This window comes from Bidens hawaiensis, unplaced genomic scaffold, assembly GCF_021521415.1.
Source record: "Bidens hawaiensis isolate Kalapana, Puna unplaced genomic scaffold, B.hawaiensis_p1.1 tig00009541_1, whole genome shotgun sequence".
Classification (NCBI taxonomy): Eukaryota; Viridiplantae; Streptophyta; class Magnoliopsida; order Asterales; family Asteraceae; genus Bidens; species Bidens hawaiensis.
Window position 1 is genome coordinate 828,171 of NW_027491709.1, and position 17,831 is coordinate 846,001.

At 29.3% G+C, this 17,831-nt stretch overlaps 1 protein-coding gene across 1 annotated transcript; it reads left to right on the top strand.

The window, feature by feature from the left end:
• Positions 1–219: 219 nt before the first annotated feature.
• LOC143532730 (E3 ubiquitin-protein ligase NLA-like) lies at positions 220–4,449 on the top strand. Its single transcript, XM_077027698.1, has 3 exons — positions 220–424; positions 2,942–3,186; positions 3,960–4,449. The coding sequence occupies exons 1-3, from the start codon at positions 223–225 to the stop codon at positions 4,248–4,250; spliced, it is 738 nt and encodes a 245-aa protein (XP_076883813.1). The 5' UTR covers positions 220–222; the 3' UTR covers positions 4,251–4,449.
• Positions 4,450–17,831: the final 13,382 nt, after the last annotated feature.

Below are 17,831 nucleotides of genomic sequence, written 5' to 3' on the forward strand. Positions count from 1 at the left end.
TAGTTTTATAAAACAAAAACATGTTATGATTACGTCATACATCACAACTTGCTTATATATATATAGAAAAAAAGTGACCGTTTCTCATATATATTTATCTTCCGGAACAACACGGCATCAAACAAATCACACAATCGTTCCTTCACAATCAATCACGTAACATAATAATAATAATAATAATAATAACCCCAGATCGAATTCAACCCAGCCATTGATTAGAAGATGAAGTTCTGTAAGAAATACGAAGAGTACATGCAAACCCAGGATCAGAAGAACAAGCTACCTGGCGTGGGTTTTAAAAATCTCAAAAAGATTTTGAAACGCTGTCGTAGGGATGACGTCACTCGTTCACAGAACCCGTTTGTCTTGAATGATTCTAATGATAATGATAATGATAATAATAAGTGCATCCACCCGTGTCCTGGTATTGTTTTCAGCTTAATTATGTGTTGGTTTTGTGGATTAATAAGTGGGTTTAGTTGTTCATTGAGTTTGCATGTAAGGTGTTTGATGAAATGTCACAAAGAATGTGATTTTGCTAGTTTTTTTTATTTTTTAATTAATTTATTTATTTTTTGGAACAACTTTCTTGTGTGTTAGGCCATCGCACACTCCAATTTGGAGAGGCCCGCTCGCCCACTCTGGCTAGACTATGCTGTCTTAACCGGCCCACGCTGGCTTCAGAGTTTGCCTTGGGCGTTCCTAGGGAAACGATACCGGCCGCCGACTGTCAAGTACTGCCACTTGATAGTCGTGTCACCATAAGAGCAGAAGTCTCTGGCGTAACATACTTGACGCTAGTTCTTTTTATTGATGTTGTTATTATTATTGTTAATATATTATTATTATTATTATTGATTTTATTTTAGACTGTTAATTATATGTTAATTTGTGGATGAACAAGTGTTTGTAGTTGTTAATTTGGTTTGATAATTGAGTTATCGAGTTTGCATACAAGGTGTTTGATGAAATGTCACAGAGAATTTGATTTTTATTCATTTTAGTTTATTGATGTTATTGTTTCATGATTCTGTTAATTATATATTTATACCACAGCTACCTGCTGTGGGTTGTAAAAAATCTTTAAAAGATATTGAAACGGTGTCGTAGGGATGACGTCACTCGCTCATAGAATTCGTTGGTTTTAAATGATTTTAATGATAATAAGTGCATCTATCCATGCCCTGGTATTGTTTTGAGCTTTATTATTTTGGCTATGTGTTAGTTTTGTTGGTTAAGAAGTGGGTTTAGTTTTTAATTGAGTTTGCATGTAAGGTGTTTGATGAAATGTCTCAATGAATGTGATTTTGTTAGTTTTTTTTTATTTGTTGGTGTTCTGTTAATCATATGTTAGTTTGTGGATTAAGAAGTGTTTGTGATTGTTAATTTGATTTGATAGTTGAGTTATCAAGTTTGCATGTAAGGTGTTCGATGAAATGTCATAGAGAATATGATTTTGTTAGTTTCTTTTTATCATGATTTTTTTTTTCATTTTCCAATTTGGAGAGCCTCGTTGCTCCACTCTGGCCAAACTATGTTGTCTTAATCTGGCCCATACTAGCTTCAGAGTTTGACAGTCGTTGTGTCACCACAAGAGCAGAACTCTCTAGCATAACACGCGGTCACTTGACAGTTGTTGTGCCACCACAAGAGCAGATTTCTATGGTGTAACACACTTCGTTAGTTTCTTTTTATTGATGTTGTTGTTATTGTTATTTTATTATTATTGATTTTATTTTATGACTATTAATTGTATGTTAATTTGTGGATTAATAAGTGTTTGTAGTTTTTAATTTGGTTTAATATTTGAATTATTGAGTTTGCATGTAAGGTGTTTGATGAAATGTCACTGAGAATGTGATTTTGCTAGTTTTTTTTTTATTTTTAATTTATTATTTTTTTTTGGAACGACGACTTTCTGTGTCTTAGGCCACCGCACTCTCTAATTTGGAGAGTCCCGTTGCCCCACTTTGGCCAGTCTATATTGTCTTAACCGGGCCCACGCTGGCTTTAGGGTTTGTCATGGACGTTCCCCCAAAAAACCATACCGCCGGCTGCCAATTTCTTTTTATTGATGTTGTGTTATATTATCATTATTGAACTTATTTTATGATTCTGTTAAGTATATATGCTAGTTTGTGGATTAATAAGTGTTTGTGGTTGTTACTTTGGTTTTGTAATTGAGTTGTTGAGTTTGCATGTAAGGTGTTTGATGAAATGTCACAGAGAATGCGATTTTAACTAATTTTAGTTTATTGATGTTATTGTTTCATGATTCTGTTAATTATATCTTAATTGTGAATTAACAAGTGTTTGTAATTGCCAATTTGGTTTGATATTTGAGTTGTTGAATTTGCATGTAAGGTGTTTGATGAAATATCTCAATGAATTTGATGTTGTTATTTCATGATTCTGTTAATTATATGTCAGTTTGTGAAATAAACAAGTGTTTTTACTTGTTGATTTAGTTTTGCAATTGAGTTGACTTTACTGGTAAGGTGTTTGATATAATGTCACAATGAATGTGCTTCTGTCAATTTCTTTTTATTGATGTTAATTCATGATTCTGCTAATTATATATTAATTGTATCTCAATCTATGAAATAACAAGTGCTTGTAGCTCTTAATTTTGTTTTACAATTGAATTATTGACTTTGATTGAGTTATCGAGTTTGCATCTAACATGTTTGATGAAATGTCACAGAGAATGTGATTTTGTTAGTTTCTGTTTATTGATATTATTTCATGATTCTGTTAATTTAATCTCAATTTTTTAAATTAACATGTGTTTGTAATTTTTATTTCAGTTTCATACTTGATGTATTGTCACAATGAATGTGCTTCTATTACTTTCTTTATATTAATGTTATTTATGATTTTGATTATCTGTTAGTGCAATTTAAATAGTTTTTGAATACATTTTTGAACGCTTGTTATGTAGTTTGCGATGGAAGTTTCTTTCCTTCACTTATGAACGAGATGTTTACGGTGGTTGGATGTTTTAACGAGCGTGCACAAAAGGTGCTCGATGTTCATCTAGCAACAGGATTCAGGAAGTACTTTGTGTGGTGCAAAGACAAGTTTCAAGGGAACCATGGTGCTTTAATTCAAGAAGGAAAAGATCTTGTTGGTTATGCGATTATCAATGCCATCGCTATGCGAAAAATTCTTAAAAAATATGATAAGGTTTGTTTGTCCCTTAAAAAGTTTTATATTTTTTTTAGAGGTGGCTATATTGATTATCTCAAATACGTGAAATAAAAATATTTACCTTAAGTATGGGTCAAATGAACTGAACAACTTGAATAAGTTTATTCATAGATTTAAGATTGTTGTGATAGTATTGTTTTTGTATATTATTGCCGAGCCAGATTGGGCTCAGGCTGGGCTCGTTTACTAACCGCGTCGAGCCAGCTCGGCTGGTTTATCTTAACGAGGTGGAATATTGAGCTCAAGCTCAGCTCGTAAAAAGCTCGTGCTGGCTTGTGGCTAGTCGAGGCAACTCGTTTATTTATTTTTGAATTTTTGAATTAAGTTTCTGTTTATAAAAAAGAAAAAAATGTTGTTTTTACTATACACGTAATGCATAATCAATAAACTACAAAATTTATAATTTCTATATGTTAAAATTCGGGTTATATTCTAGGGTATAATTTATTTATCTTAAAATCCAGGCTTTAATTTAAACGAGCCTAATGAGTGAGCCAACGAGTCGAACTAAAGGTTGGTGGTTTGTTGATCACTTGATACTTTGAAACAGGCCAAATTTAGTAATATGATCATGTGATGGTGATTTATTACTAAATTACCAAACTGGCCAATATTTTTGATGAGGCTTGCTACATGATCTTTTTACCGGCTAGAGCGGTTTCCTGTCTACTAACTTATCAAACTAGCTTATTATTGAGTATAATTATCTATATTTTGTTTAGGCATGAATTTTTTATTTTTTGTGGCAGATACATGACTCGAAACAAGGTCAAGCGTTTAGGTCACAAGTCCAAAGCATGCACATGGAAATCCTTCAGTCTCCATGGCTTTGTGAGCTTATTGCTTTGCACATTAACTTAAGGGAAACAAAGGGTAAAATGGGAAATGGTTCTGAGGTTTTTGAAGGGTGTTCCCTCATATTTAATGATGGGAAACCATCACTTTCTTGTGAACTCTCTGATGTCGTCAAGCTTGAGATCGACTTGACTTGCTCTATATGTTTGGTTCGTTCTTCATTCTTTCTCTCTTGTCATGATTAAAATTATTGAAAATAGTACATCTGCAAAACTATGGGTGCGCACGGTTCGGTTCGGTCGGTTTTGGGCTAAAACCGAAACTTTGGTTTTTGAATTCGTGAAAACCATTTTTGGTTTTTCGGTTTTCCTTTTGGGTTGGGTTTCGGATTTGCCATTTGACCTTGAAAATTTTGGGCTGAAAGAAAAAATTGGCCCAAAATAATAAATTTGGGCCCAAAATCATTTTGTTAATTGATAATTATTTGATTATTATACATTTTGGCTGAAATATTTGAGTCATATTTATTAAATTCCTATAAATTACTTAAAAGTAAAAAAAAAATTTCAAAATCTATAAATTCGTCTGTTCGTTTTTTTCGGTAATTATTACATGCAAAACCAAAACCGAACCGTAAATTCAATTTTTACAAACACATAAAACCAAACCGTTGGTTTTTTGTTTCAGTTCCATTTTTCGGTTTCGTATCGGTTTCTTTGGTTTCATGCACACCCCTATGCAAAACAATACTATGAAAATAATAATTTGATTTTGGTTGATAAAGCGGTTTACGCGGTATTAAACATTTGAGAATACACTATGGACAATGTTGAGCCCGTTTGACATTTTTTGACCCGTTTCATTTGTAGCTAAGCTTTTCAGTTTTACTGATTTGATACATTTTTATGTAAAATTGTTGAAATCACCACCTGTTTGTTAAAAAAATCGGCTTTATGCATGCACTCTTTTATGCAAAGATGGATTATTTATTCATTTTTTGTCTATGTTTTGTCCAGGATACTGTGTTTGACCCTGTATGTTTGACTTGTGGACACATCTTTTGCTTCATGTGTGCTTGCAAAGCTGGGTCAGTGACCATTGTTGATGGTCTAAAGGCAACACAACCTACTGCAAAATGTCCTCTTTGTAGAGAAGTATATATCTTATTTCTTTCATCTGTGTGTGTACGCACGTGCGTGTGCACGCACGTGCGTGTGCACGTGTAAATATACATCTTAAAATTTGTTTTCAACATAAACATTTGGTAAAATGTTTTGGTTGTTTTATAGGCAGGAGTTTATCAGGGATCTCTTCATTTGGACGAGCTTAATATATTTATTTATGAAACCCTTTCATCATCAAACCCTAAATGTATTATTAACTTTTTTGCAATAAAGAAAATTAAAATCCAAAAAATAAATATTAAAAAACGAAAAATGTAAAACAACCATTATCTCAAGCCATCAGATTGCTTTATTTGTAAATGAAGGCTTCTCACGCATTTGACCCGAATTCACGGGTAAAGGTATCACCAAATCCAGATAGCTCTTAAACTGTTATAACATCTCTTTATATTAAAAAACAATCTCATCAAATATTTGATATGAAAATCCTATAAAATAGGGATATACTAAAAATTAATATCCTGTTTTATTTTAAAAAAATATATTATTTATAATTAAGAAACAATTTTATAATAAAGAAAATAAGCGGGTAATGGGTATCACCAAACCCAGATAAATTTTAAACCGGATTATAACATATCGTTTATTTGTGAAACCATTTCATCATCAAACCTCAAGTATATTAATTATTAACTTTCTTAAGATAAATAAAATTAAAATCCAAATATACATATATAAATATTAAAAACGAATAATGTACAACAACCCCCATAGTACGGGTGATAAAATCTAGTATGTGTGTGTGTATATATATACATAGAGAGAGATAGGAGGGTTCAAATAAAAACCACTGCTTAACTTATAAACTTTGAAAACCATTTTTAACAAATCAAGTAATTTTATTTGTTTTTTCTTTTTTTATTGTAAAGGGTGTATTTGTAATTTGGCAATCCTATAATTTTGGAATTTTTTCAACCTCTCTCCATGAATTAAAACGTAATTATTTAATGCCATCCTTTTTCTTCATTTAACTTTACTGCAACTAAGCAAAGTTTCACGATTGCATTAAGGATTGAAATTCATCTTAGCACCCAAAACATAAAAATTATACCAAGTTTTCATTCATCGTAGCATCCAAAAACATCATACAGGTTTGTAACAAGTATTTTCTCATACTTCTATGGTTTATTTTCCTTAAATCTATTTTCAAACATGACGGCTGCCTCAGATTCACATACGATGCAATTATTTGATTAAATCTTTTCTTCCACTAACAATTAATTATGTTTAAATTTAAATGCTATGTTGATAACAATTGTTTGATTTTTTTTTTCCCTAATAGCTATTTAGATATTGAATCTAATGCAAACCGGTAAGGGGCCTAAAGATTGTTTGAGGAGATGCAAGCAATGCAATAAGAATTGGTTATTGATCGATTAAATAATTAGGGGTTGAGGTGTTTATCTGTAAGTTTGTTGTGAGTGAGAGTTCAATCTCGTAGAATTGCACTGGCTATCAATTTTCTCCTCTACTCATAACTTTCTTTATCTCAAACCATTAATTTCAAATACTTGAGGTTATCAAATGCATACAAAAATATAAATTAAATGGAATTGGTTATAACATTTAATTGGGTGGTTACCGGAAATAAAACATAATTTAATGACTAATTTTTTTTAATTTTATTTTGCTTTTAGGGATTTTGGGTGTGCTCATTTTTCTACAAAGACATGATGAAGAAGAAGAGCATTGTTGTTATATCCATTTAATCCTCAAGTTACACCAAAAAAACCCGTTTAATTTACATATGTGTAACTTTTTGTTACAAGAAGAGCATGAACAACACATTAGTTTACATATGTGTAACTATGTAATTTAGTTTTACATATATGTATATCATTAAGTTACATATATGTATTTTAGTACGACTAGCTCTAAAATTAAAAAAAAAAATACTATAGCAACATATATGTAAACAAATATGAATACAGGAGTATGTAGTTTTGATATAACTACATATGTGTAAATAAGTTGCTACACATATGTATTAACATACTTTGTGTTAGCTCGTACGTCATATAAGGTTCAATAATTAAAAAGAAAAAAAAATCTAAAGTTTAGTAACTGAAAAATAGAATAAGAATAAAAGGTTTGAAAAAAAGTTGGAAACTCCAATAAAATTAGAATGAATCAAAATAGAAAGTTGATAAAATCCGTTTTTGAATTTTACTTCGCTGCTTTTTGCCTTTTCATTTTCGAACTTATTTTTGTTTTTATATCTTGATGACTCTACGTTTTTTTTTTTTTTGGTCTTTTTCTTCCTTTTTCTACAATAAATATGCAGTGAAGAAAGATAATTAAAAAAATTGAGGAGAGAGAGAGAGAGAGAGAGAGAGAGAGCTTGAGGATTTTAAGGATGCCACTAATTAGTATTTTTAGTTACCAAATTTGCCCTTCATCTTCTTAATTAATCTACCTAAGTTTCATTTAATTACCTAATTGTTGTTATGCGTTTCAATCATTGATCAAATAAATGGATGGTATAAATTGATTTAATTAGTTTTCTAGAAAAATTTAATTTTATTGGAATCCTCCCATATATATATATATAGGTTTAGCTTCCTTTAAAAACTCTAATTTGATTAAGAAATTTAAGAACCCATCTAAACCATCCATTTTTATTTAATCTTTAAATTTTAATAATAAAATAGAAGGGTATAATTGTAACTTATTAAAATAGTTTCTCTCTTGTTAATTAACTAATAATTATTTTTCTCCTATTTTGTCTCATGTCTAACCAAATCTTACAAATTATATCATAAAAATAATTCTTAGTACACATTTATTTCTTCCTCTAATCTTCATGCTAATAATTTATTTCTCATTCTATCATTTACATATATCAATATTCAATATACTAGAGTTTATCCTCCGTATTACAGGGGTTATTTTACATTATTCGTTTTCAATATTTATATATGTATATTTGGATTTTAAGTTTACCCCCCCCCCCATATTACAGGGGTTGTTTTTACATTATTCGTTTTTAATATTTATATATGTATATTTGGATTTTCGTTTTATTTATTGTAAAAAAGTTAGTAATTTATATACTTAAGGTTTGATGATAAAATGGTTTCACAAATAAATTATATGTTATAATCCGGTTTAAAAGCTATCTGGGGTTGGTGATACTCATTACCCGTTTATTTTCTTTATTATAAAATTATTTCTTAATTATAAATAATATCTTTTTAAATAAAATAGTATATTAATTTTTAGTATATCCCTATTTTATATGATTTTCATATCAAATATTTTATGAGATTAATTTTTAATATAATGGCATGTTATAACCTGTTTAAGAGCTATCTGGGTTTGGTGAAACCTTTACCCCTGAATTCAGGTCAAATGCGTGATAAACCTTCATTTACAAATAAAGCAATCTGATGGCTTGAGAGAATGGTTGTTTTACATTTTTTTTTTTATATTTATTTTTTTAGATTTTAATTTCTTTATTGTAAGAAAGTTAATAATATACTTAGGGTTTGATGATGAAAGAGTTTCATAAATAAATGATATGTTATAATCCGTTTAAAAGTTATCTGGATTTTGTGACCCATGACCCGCTTTTGTTTTTTTACTATAAAATTGTTTATTAATTATAAATATTTTTTTTTCTTTTTAAATTGAGTCTGCTGATATCCATTACCCATTTATTTTCTTTATTATAAAATTGTTTCTTAATTATAAATAATATCTTTTTTTTAAATAAAATAGGATATTAATTTTTAGTATATCCCCATTTTATAGGATTTTCATGTCAAATAATTGATAAGATTAATTTTTAATTTAATGAGATGTTATAACCCGTTTAAGAGCTATCTGGTTTTGGTATGACCCATACCCATGAATTTGGGTTAAATCAATGAGAGGCCTCTATTTAAAAATTAAGCAATCTGATGGCTTTCATAAAAAAGGGGGCGACCACATCACGGCACGTAAAATTTTAGGGTTTTCGTTTATATATATTATAGATTCATATCATGATTTTTAAACTGTTTCTATTTATGTAACTAGAAATCTTCATATTTATCTTGTCTTTTTACATAAATGCAAATCGTTATATTAATAAATCTTCTGCATATGTGGTTATATTTTACACATTTTAGGGCATTTACATAAGTGTAAGTGTACTATATACGTATATGTAAATCTTCATATGCATCATCTATTTTTCGTACTAATAGTTTGTTCACATATATACAAATCTTCAATGATGGTTTATTTACATATATTTTAATGTTTTACATATACGTAACTATACTATCTACGCACATATATATAGATTTTCAACCATTTGTTTAACAAAGGAGGTGTGAATTCTTCAATTTTTCAATCATACGTAAACCGTTGGAATTCAGTCATTAATCATGATGGAGGTGAGAATTTTTTTGTCGTTTCACAATATGAAACAAATACAAATTTTTTCCTATGTGTGTATGTAATCGTAGAATATAAAAATTGCATACTGAAATTTTGGCGTCCAAACATATATACACTAACATGCCTTTTGAGTAATCAATCCAGAATTAAGATGGAAAAAAAACAAGAAATCGTGAAAAGGTTCATGAAAAACTAGTAAATTAACATTATCACTAAAGACAAAAACCTAAAATGAAAATTTGCCATTTACCTTACGAAAGAATATTTTTTTTTTTACCAAAGTAGCGTATAAACATTAATCAAAAGTTTTTGTTCATCTCGATGAATTTGATTAGGGAGAGAAAAAAAACCTAATCGGACCAGATGTTGTCGGTTTAAGATAGAGATGCATGAGAGATTATAGGAAAAGTTAACAAAAAGAATAATTTTATTTTCATAATGTAATTTTCTTATTTAGCTGTTAACCATAATCTTTTAATTAATTACGTAAATGCCATTTTTATTTAGAGCCATTGATCATTTGATGTAAAGGTCTGGATAAGTTCTAAGAGTTCTCATAACAAGTAAGAGTTCTTAATTTCATTGAAGTTCTCATATATATATACTAGGTTATAACCCCTTTATTACATAGGGCTAGTTACAAAATATTTTGAAATTAAGAATAATTTGTAATAAAATACATACAGATTATATTTAACAATGTTTCATTTACAATTACATATTAACTTCACTTATTACTTCTCTTGAGTATTAAATGTAAGCTTTTTATATACTTCTAAACAAAACACTTGTTTAAGACCTAAAAGTAGAAGCCAATTAATTAAAATCTCATGATTCAGTTGAATCCATGAAACCCTTCAACATGCTTCAACATGTTAAGACCATCTCTAATGGTTTATATATATAGGGAAAGTATAGAATGAAAACCCACTTGAGTTATGAAAACACATAAAAACCTATGTAACACCATTTTCTTTTTCTTTTTTTTAACACATGTAATATATGTTGTAACATTTAATACAAAATATCAAAAACTAAAAAAAATTGTTTGGCTATTTTTTAACATTTTTTTACTAGTTTTTATTTATGTTTTCAGGAGAGATAAAAAGTTATATTTATATTTACTTTTTTTATTCACTGTAATTGTGGACCACAAGATTTAAATTTTAATTAAAAACATGCGGTTGAGAATAAGTTTCTAGAGTTTTCACAACTCAAGTGAGTTTTTATTTTAACCTTACCCTATATATATATATATATAGGATCAGGATTATTGTGGACCACAAGATTTAAACTTTAATTAAAAACATGCGGTTGAGAATAGGTTTCTAGAGTTTCCACAACTTAAGTGAGTTTTTATTTTAACATTACCCTATATATAGGATCAGGATCAGGATCAGGATCATGTAAGAACCTTTTGGGAATTGAGATCTATGAGAACCATTTTGGACCACAAAAAAACCCAAAAATAAAAAAAATCATAAAACAAAAAAAACACAAAAATAAAAAAAGTAAAAAAAACCAAAGTTCTTATTTATCACCCCGGTTTCTAAAAAAACCGTAAAAAAAATTATCAGTTTAGCTAAATTATACATATATGTATAATATGTGCATATATGTACACACATGTTTTTTCCAATACACATATGTATATTTTCAGGTAAATGATAATGTACATTACGTAACTAGAGATTAAATGAAAGTATACATATGTGTATAGGTGTAATATGAATTAAAAAGAAAAAAAATCGGTTTTTTTATTATACATATATGTATAATATGTACACACATGTTTTTTCTTATACACATATGTATAATTTAAAGTAAATAATAATGTATATATGTGTACATTACGTAACTAGAGATTATATGAAAGTATACATACGTGTATAGGTATCATACGAATTAAAAAGAAAAAAAAAGTTTCGGTTTTTTTTTTATGAAACCGGAATGAAATATAAGAATTTTGGTTTTTTTACTCTTTTAAAATTTCCGTTTTTTTTTTGTTTTATAATTTTTTAAATATGTTTTTAGAGGTTTTTTTAGTGGTTCAAAATGGTTCTCAAAGTTCTCAATTTGTCAATGGTTCTCTTAGGATCCTTACCCTATATATATATATATATACTAGTTTTAGAGCCCGTGTCACACACAGGATTATGCAAATTATAAAATTACAAGTAAAACAAATATGTGAAAAATCCTTTTCTTGTGTCGAAGACTAGTAAGACGAATAACCCCTCCCAGAAATATTTGTTCCCTTCTGAGCACATTGAACTGCAAGAACTCCGAATCATTCTCTTGAAGCTCATTCTGCAAGAACTCTGAATCATTCTCTGACATCCGCCGCAGGGTAAACCACCGCCTCTTTTTACATAGCGTATATGAAAAAATGTATTATATCTATGCTTGTCTGTATACTATGTATACATAAATTAATTTTATTTAAATCACAAAATGATTTTTTTAATGAACTTAATAAAAAAATGCACGTGCAGAAATGTATCTGAGAATGCTCTTTCTATTGAAAATTTCATTCTCAATGTCACATATGTATAATTGAAAGAATTTTGGTTATTAACTAATTTCAGGAATAAGAGTTCTCATACAATAGTAGTTCTAACAACTCAGCTTAAATGCAAAATAAATGTTACCTTTATTGATATAATTTATCAATTTACCACCCATCAAAGAAAATGAGAACATAAGTTGTAATGACGGATGTTCTTCATGAACTATGTTTTTCTGAGCTACACCATGAAAAGATTTCAATAAATTTTAGGGAGCATCTTGACTTTGTCATAATTACAACATAAAAATTAGCATATTAACTCATTCAATTTTGTGATTATTTTGTTTTATTTGAGCATAGTTTTGCATGACATGTTTTTCATACAACGCTCTGATCACAATTGAAGGAAAAGTTAATGCTTACACAACTATTTCAAATTTGATAAAAGTTAGAAGCAGTGATAGGTCTGGGGGTGGCATGTCGAAAGTGTTCACAATCTTTTCTAAAATTTTAGTAGTCGAGGGAAAAATAGTCAATTTGCCAAATCCCGAACATTTTGATTATTTCCAAAAATGCCCTTGAAAATATTTTGAAACCCGAATCGTGTTTAAAATTCTAACTTTCATCCGTTTGACATTTTCAAGTCAACACTTTGAACCCGTAACAAATTCGATAATAAATCTATTCAAATTCTCAAACTTTTAAAAATACACAGATTTTCCATTTTTGACCTGTAACAAATTTTGATTCTAAATACAATTAACTTGTACCGAACAAAATATTTACCAACTTTTGACCCATAAAAATCAAATTTAAGTTACACAAAAAACCCGGAACAATCCTTGATAAAAATAATAAGAAATTAAATATGATAAACTTTGTTATGTCTGAGAGTGACTGATATATACTATCCTTACATTTTAACATATATAGAGTTCGTAAATTAACCGAAAAATAAATGGATAGATTTAAAGCATATATTTTTAATTTATAAATTTATATGACAATTTACAACAACAACAACAACAATAATAGATAAATTGATTGATTTTTAAAAAATGGATCGAATTTTAAACATATATTTATAATTTAATGATTATAAAATAACTTTGTAAAATGAAAGCATATTCGAGTTTTGTTTTTCTTTACAATTTCCTACAATATACATAGTACAATATGTTAATGATAACATCTGAAATTATATTCTTTTCAATATTTGACAAACATGGTTTGTTGTTAATTTTTGGATTTCACCAAGTATTTTGAAATATATAGTAAAAGAATTTGTTAATATTTATTTTTATAAAAATGTATAGATATAATATAAATAGAGTATAAAAGGAAAATGCATAATTATTGATCTATTACATATATCATGGTTAATTAAGATATTAGTTTTGGAGGGAAAAAAATTGTGAGAATTAACCAAAACATGACAAATGTCTACAATTATTTTACTTTATTAGAATAGGTAGATATATATATATATATATATATATATATATATATATATATATAATCTTCTATGTAAATTCACGTGCTATGGCAAGATAATATCCTGAAGCTTATGTAAAAAAAGTCATGTGTGTTGCAGAGGAACCGTTAAATCGAACGAAAATTGGACGTACAAATGTTGGGCCAAGGGTTTCCTCACTCACCTATAGTGGCTTTCCTACTGAGGTGGTCTTTGGGTCGGGACTAATGGAGTGGACTGATGTACGAACTTTCCTTCAAGAATATGCTTAGTACCCAAAGTTCCGTAGTCGGCGAATAAAAATGATTGAATGGGTCAGTGATTTGTTTGATTTAACAAATTGCTTTTAAAAAATAAAATTATAAAGTATTAAGGATTATAAGTTAAAAATAGCCATAAAGGTTATTTTGTACTTTTACTAATACTACAAAAAAAAAGAAGAAAGTATAAATAATTAATATGCAATAAAACTTGTATATTGAACCGCTCAAACAAACTTTATCTACAAGCCACCAAATAAAAGTCACAAAATTAAATAGTACTGTTGTGAGTGTAAGAATATTTGCAAAGTACTTAATCTGTGAACTTTTTTTTATTTTATTGTTCGTGTGTCAATGATAAACAAATACTTGACTCGTACACTGATACACACTAAGTTAGTTAATACAAGATCCGGCTTTATCATATAAGCATATGCATATGTACCGTCCTAGCTCCAACTACAAAAGCCAAATTAGGTGATCGACTTTAATGATATAAATGCTAGAAATTTGTTTTCACGTGTAAAAACGTAACACATATATTTAGACTTTTGTATAAAATATTCACTTTATTTTCAAAAGGATCGTTTATTTAAATATGATGATTGCGATGTTTAGGACCTGGGCAATCTTTAAATTAAAGATATTATTAACTTATTGTTAAAACACTAATAATGTTTTGTTATTATTATTATTATTATTATTATTTATTTATTTATTTAGAATAGATAACTCACAACCTTTTAAATTTGCATGTGTATCAATCATGAGACTACAACTTCAACCATTTAGGAGAGATACATCTTTTGTGTTCTTTGATGCCGCTAGGTTATAAGCCTTTTAGGGTTTTATTATTTTGATGACACATTTTGTTATATTGGTGTTAAAGCGTGGCATCAATGAAATCTATTCATCGGATTTTGATAACGAATTGTCGAAACCAAGTGACTGATACTTGAATAAATTATTAGTCTAGTTGCTATGAAATTTAGTATCCGGAATATACGAAGAGAGATAGGATGAGTTAAAGATTGTTTTTGTTTTCTTGTCGACGCTTAACGTTTTAAACAATGATTGTGATAACGATATCGCTTGAACTAACCATCATGGTCCTTCGATAAACTTCCAGGAAATCTGGTTGTTCTGTGTGAAGTGTGAACTATGAAGTTTTGACATCATTGAGGTGTTCTCTTTTATGGCTTAGCTTGAAGAACATGAGATAGATGGGACTAACGAAACATAGTTCATTATTGATTATAACATTGTTGTCTAACTTATTTATATCGATTACAACACTACACCTAATTTAAAACGATGCATCCAACTTTAAAGTGTCTCACGTTTTTGGCACATTATCAATTAATATAAGATTGTACAACTTACTTAGGATTCAACATATGTGGCACATGAATTGGTCAAATTTATTATAAACTTATGCTTTTATTTTAAACATAACCATTTATTATTGAGTATTTAAAATTTATGGACCACCCATTAATTCTACATGCCATGTTCGGTGGTGTTTGTTTTTTGTCTGAAGATCTTCCTGACCTCTTATGTCTGCGCCGCGCAGATCACGCGCAGACCTTTAGGCTTGCAGACTGTTTGTTTTTCTGAAAACATTTCATTAAAAAACGTCTTCGCGTCCTCTTATCCTAGAAGACATGGACCTTCCTCTTCTCATATATTCTAACCTCTTCAATCTTTTTCATTCATTAGCTCTCTCAAACCCTAGACAACCCATTCTTCAACCCTCAACTCCCGTCACCCGCCCCTCCACCTCTTATTCCGCCGCCACCACAAAGCTCCACGCCGCCGCCGCCGTCCTCCACCTCCGGCCAGCCACCGATGCTCGTCCACCTCCCACACTGCCCCTTTGTCGGAAGTCAATTTGTCATTCTTTGAGAGAAAACTAGATTTTAGAGTAAACTAGTTGTAACTTGTAAGCACTATATATTTTTCATATTTATAAAATGATTTTATGGCAATACCAATGGATGGGTGATAGATAACTTCTATTGTAATGAAGAGGTATTAAATAATGTTTTTAAAGGTGAATTTGGTCAAACAATAACCAATAACAAATTAATTGGATTCTATGGCACACCAGATGTTTGCTAAAATGCCTAAGTGAAAAACTTATGTATATTTTGATGAAATTTGCGGAGCTTATCTGAACAAACTTTATTCCATTGTAAAAGTATATGATTTATAGTAAAAACCTACTATTATTTTGACTTAGGAAAAGTTTACGCTTTGGCTTGGGATTGGATTAAAAGTGAAAGATCAAGTGCTCGGATTTGGCTATCAATATACATCTAAAGTTTAATTGTCTATTTTTGATAATTTTTTTTTTAATAATAAATTCTGAGTGCGTGTTGTCTTTAATTAGAAGACAAGTTGTTGTAAAAGTTAAACGTTATGTTCGGCTAATAGAATTTAGTTTTATGTTATTGGAAAGTAAAGAAAATTTTGGGACCCCATTCGCACCGAATAAATAATAAAAATGGTTATTTAATTTGGGGTGTTTCAGTTTCCATTAAAAATTTCTGTTTTATTTTATCAGTCCGCAGACGTTAAAAAACAAACAGTCTTCTTCTTGTATATTGCAGAGGTTTGGTCCACCTCTTCTGCTACAGATGCCTGCAGATGTGGTGCGCAGACTACAGACATTTTACCTCTTAAAAAACAAACAGCACATTCGACTATCTTATGGTAAAACTAATCTCACTAGTCACTAGTCACCATCAATGACAGTTACCTCTTCCAACGGCAGCATCACCATCAATTTGTTATATTGAATAAGTTTTTACTAAAACAATTATTTAGAATTAAACTCCTATGTTATTGTTGTATTTTTTTATTAAACTTTTTATTCTTCTTTCGTGATAGTTACTAAAAATATCATTATAATTAAAAAATATTGAATAACTTGAGTGGTACTTTTATATTTGAAAAAGTTTTTTGAGTGATTTTACTAGACCGTCAAAAGAAACTTCAGGACATTTGTAATGTTGGGTTAAAAATGTCTCTTTTCCCCGCACCTCACTACCACAATACCACATAGGTGGTGATCCTTTTTTTTCCAATTTAGCTCGTAGTGGAATGAAGCCTTGTAACGAGTACTTAACTAAGGATAGAGCCCGTGTGATACACAAGTGACTGAAAAATAAAATGAAAAGATTAAAATAAAATGAAAAGGTTAAATTTAATAATCTCATGGATTCGTAATATATAAATAATTTTATAAACTACATAGATTAGTAAGAATAATTGGTATTTGTATTTTAAAAGAAATCAAAATGGAAGGTTGTGAATGTATACAAATTTAGAAAACGAGAATGATAACATCAATAAATCCTGGTTGAGTTGGTAAGCCTTAAACATTTTAAAAATAAGGTAGTGAGTTTGATTCCCACCAGAGAAAATTGTTGTTTGCATCCCTGTGGTTTTAGGGCGGAGACACAATGAGTCCCCGAAATTTTTTTTGAACTGCTTGAGTCCCTGTGGTTTCAGAAACAAACAATTTGAGTCCCTATGGTTTCGTAAACGAACAATTTTAGTCCCTGTGGTTTCAGTAAAATGAAAGTTTACCCTGAAAGTTAAGTAGCGGCAGGGACTCAAATGGTTCATTTTTGAAACTACAGGAACTTAACCATTTCAAAAAAATTTTCGGGGGCTCATTGTGCCTCCGCCTTAAAACCACAAGGACGCAAACAGTAATTTTCTCTTCCCACCAACAACATATTTTTCATTTTATCATTCATGAAGAAGAAATTGTTAAAATAGATTTTATCATTCATAAGAGGAAATTGTTAAAATATAAACTTGTACAAGTAGCAGTCTATATGGAATGTCTAGATGAATGACATGTGAAAAAATGGTATTGCTTTAATAGTATAGGTAGATTTTCTTCTTTAAATATAGAGATTACATTAATAAAAACAACATATAAATAAAACTCTTAAAACGAAAATACAAATAAAAATGCCATGAAATAATAATAAAAACAA

Excerpts from the sequence above, each read along its gene's own strand:
- LOC143532730 (XM_077027698.1), top strand. The coding sequence starts at position 223 with ATGAAGTTCTGTAAGAAATACGAAGAGTACATGCAAACCCAGGATCAG. Across the intron at positions 425-2,941 it reads GTGCATCCACCCGTGTCCTG|TTTGCGATGGAAGTTTCTTT; the intron begins GTATTGTTTTCA and ends CTTGTTATGTAG. Across the intron at positions 3,187-3,959 it reads TTCTTAAAAAATATGATAAG|ATACATGACTCGAAACAAGG; the intron begins GTTTGTTTGTCC and ends TTTTTGTGGCAG.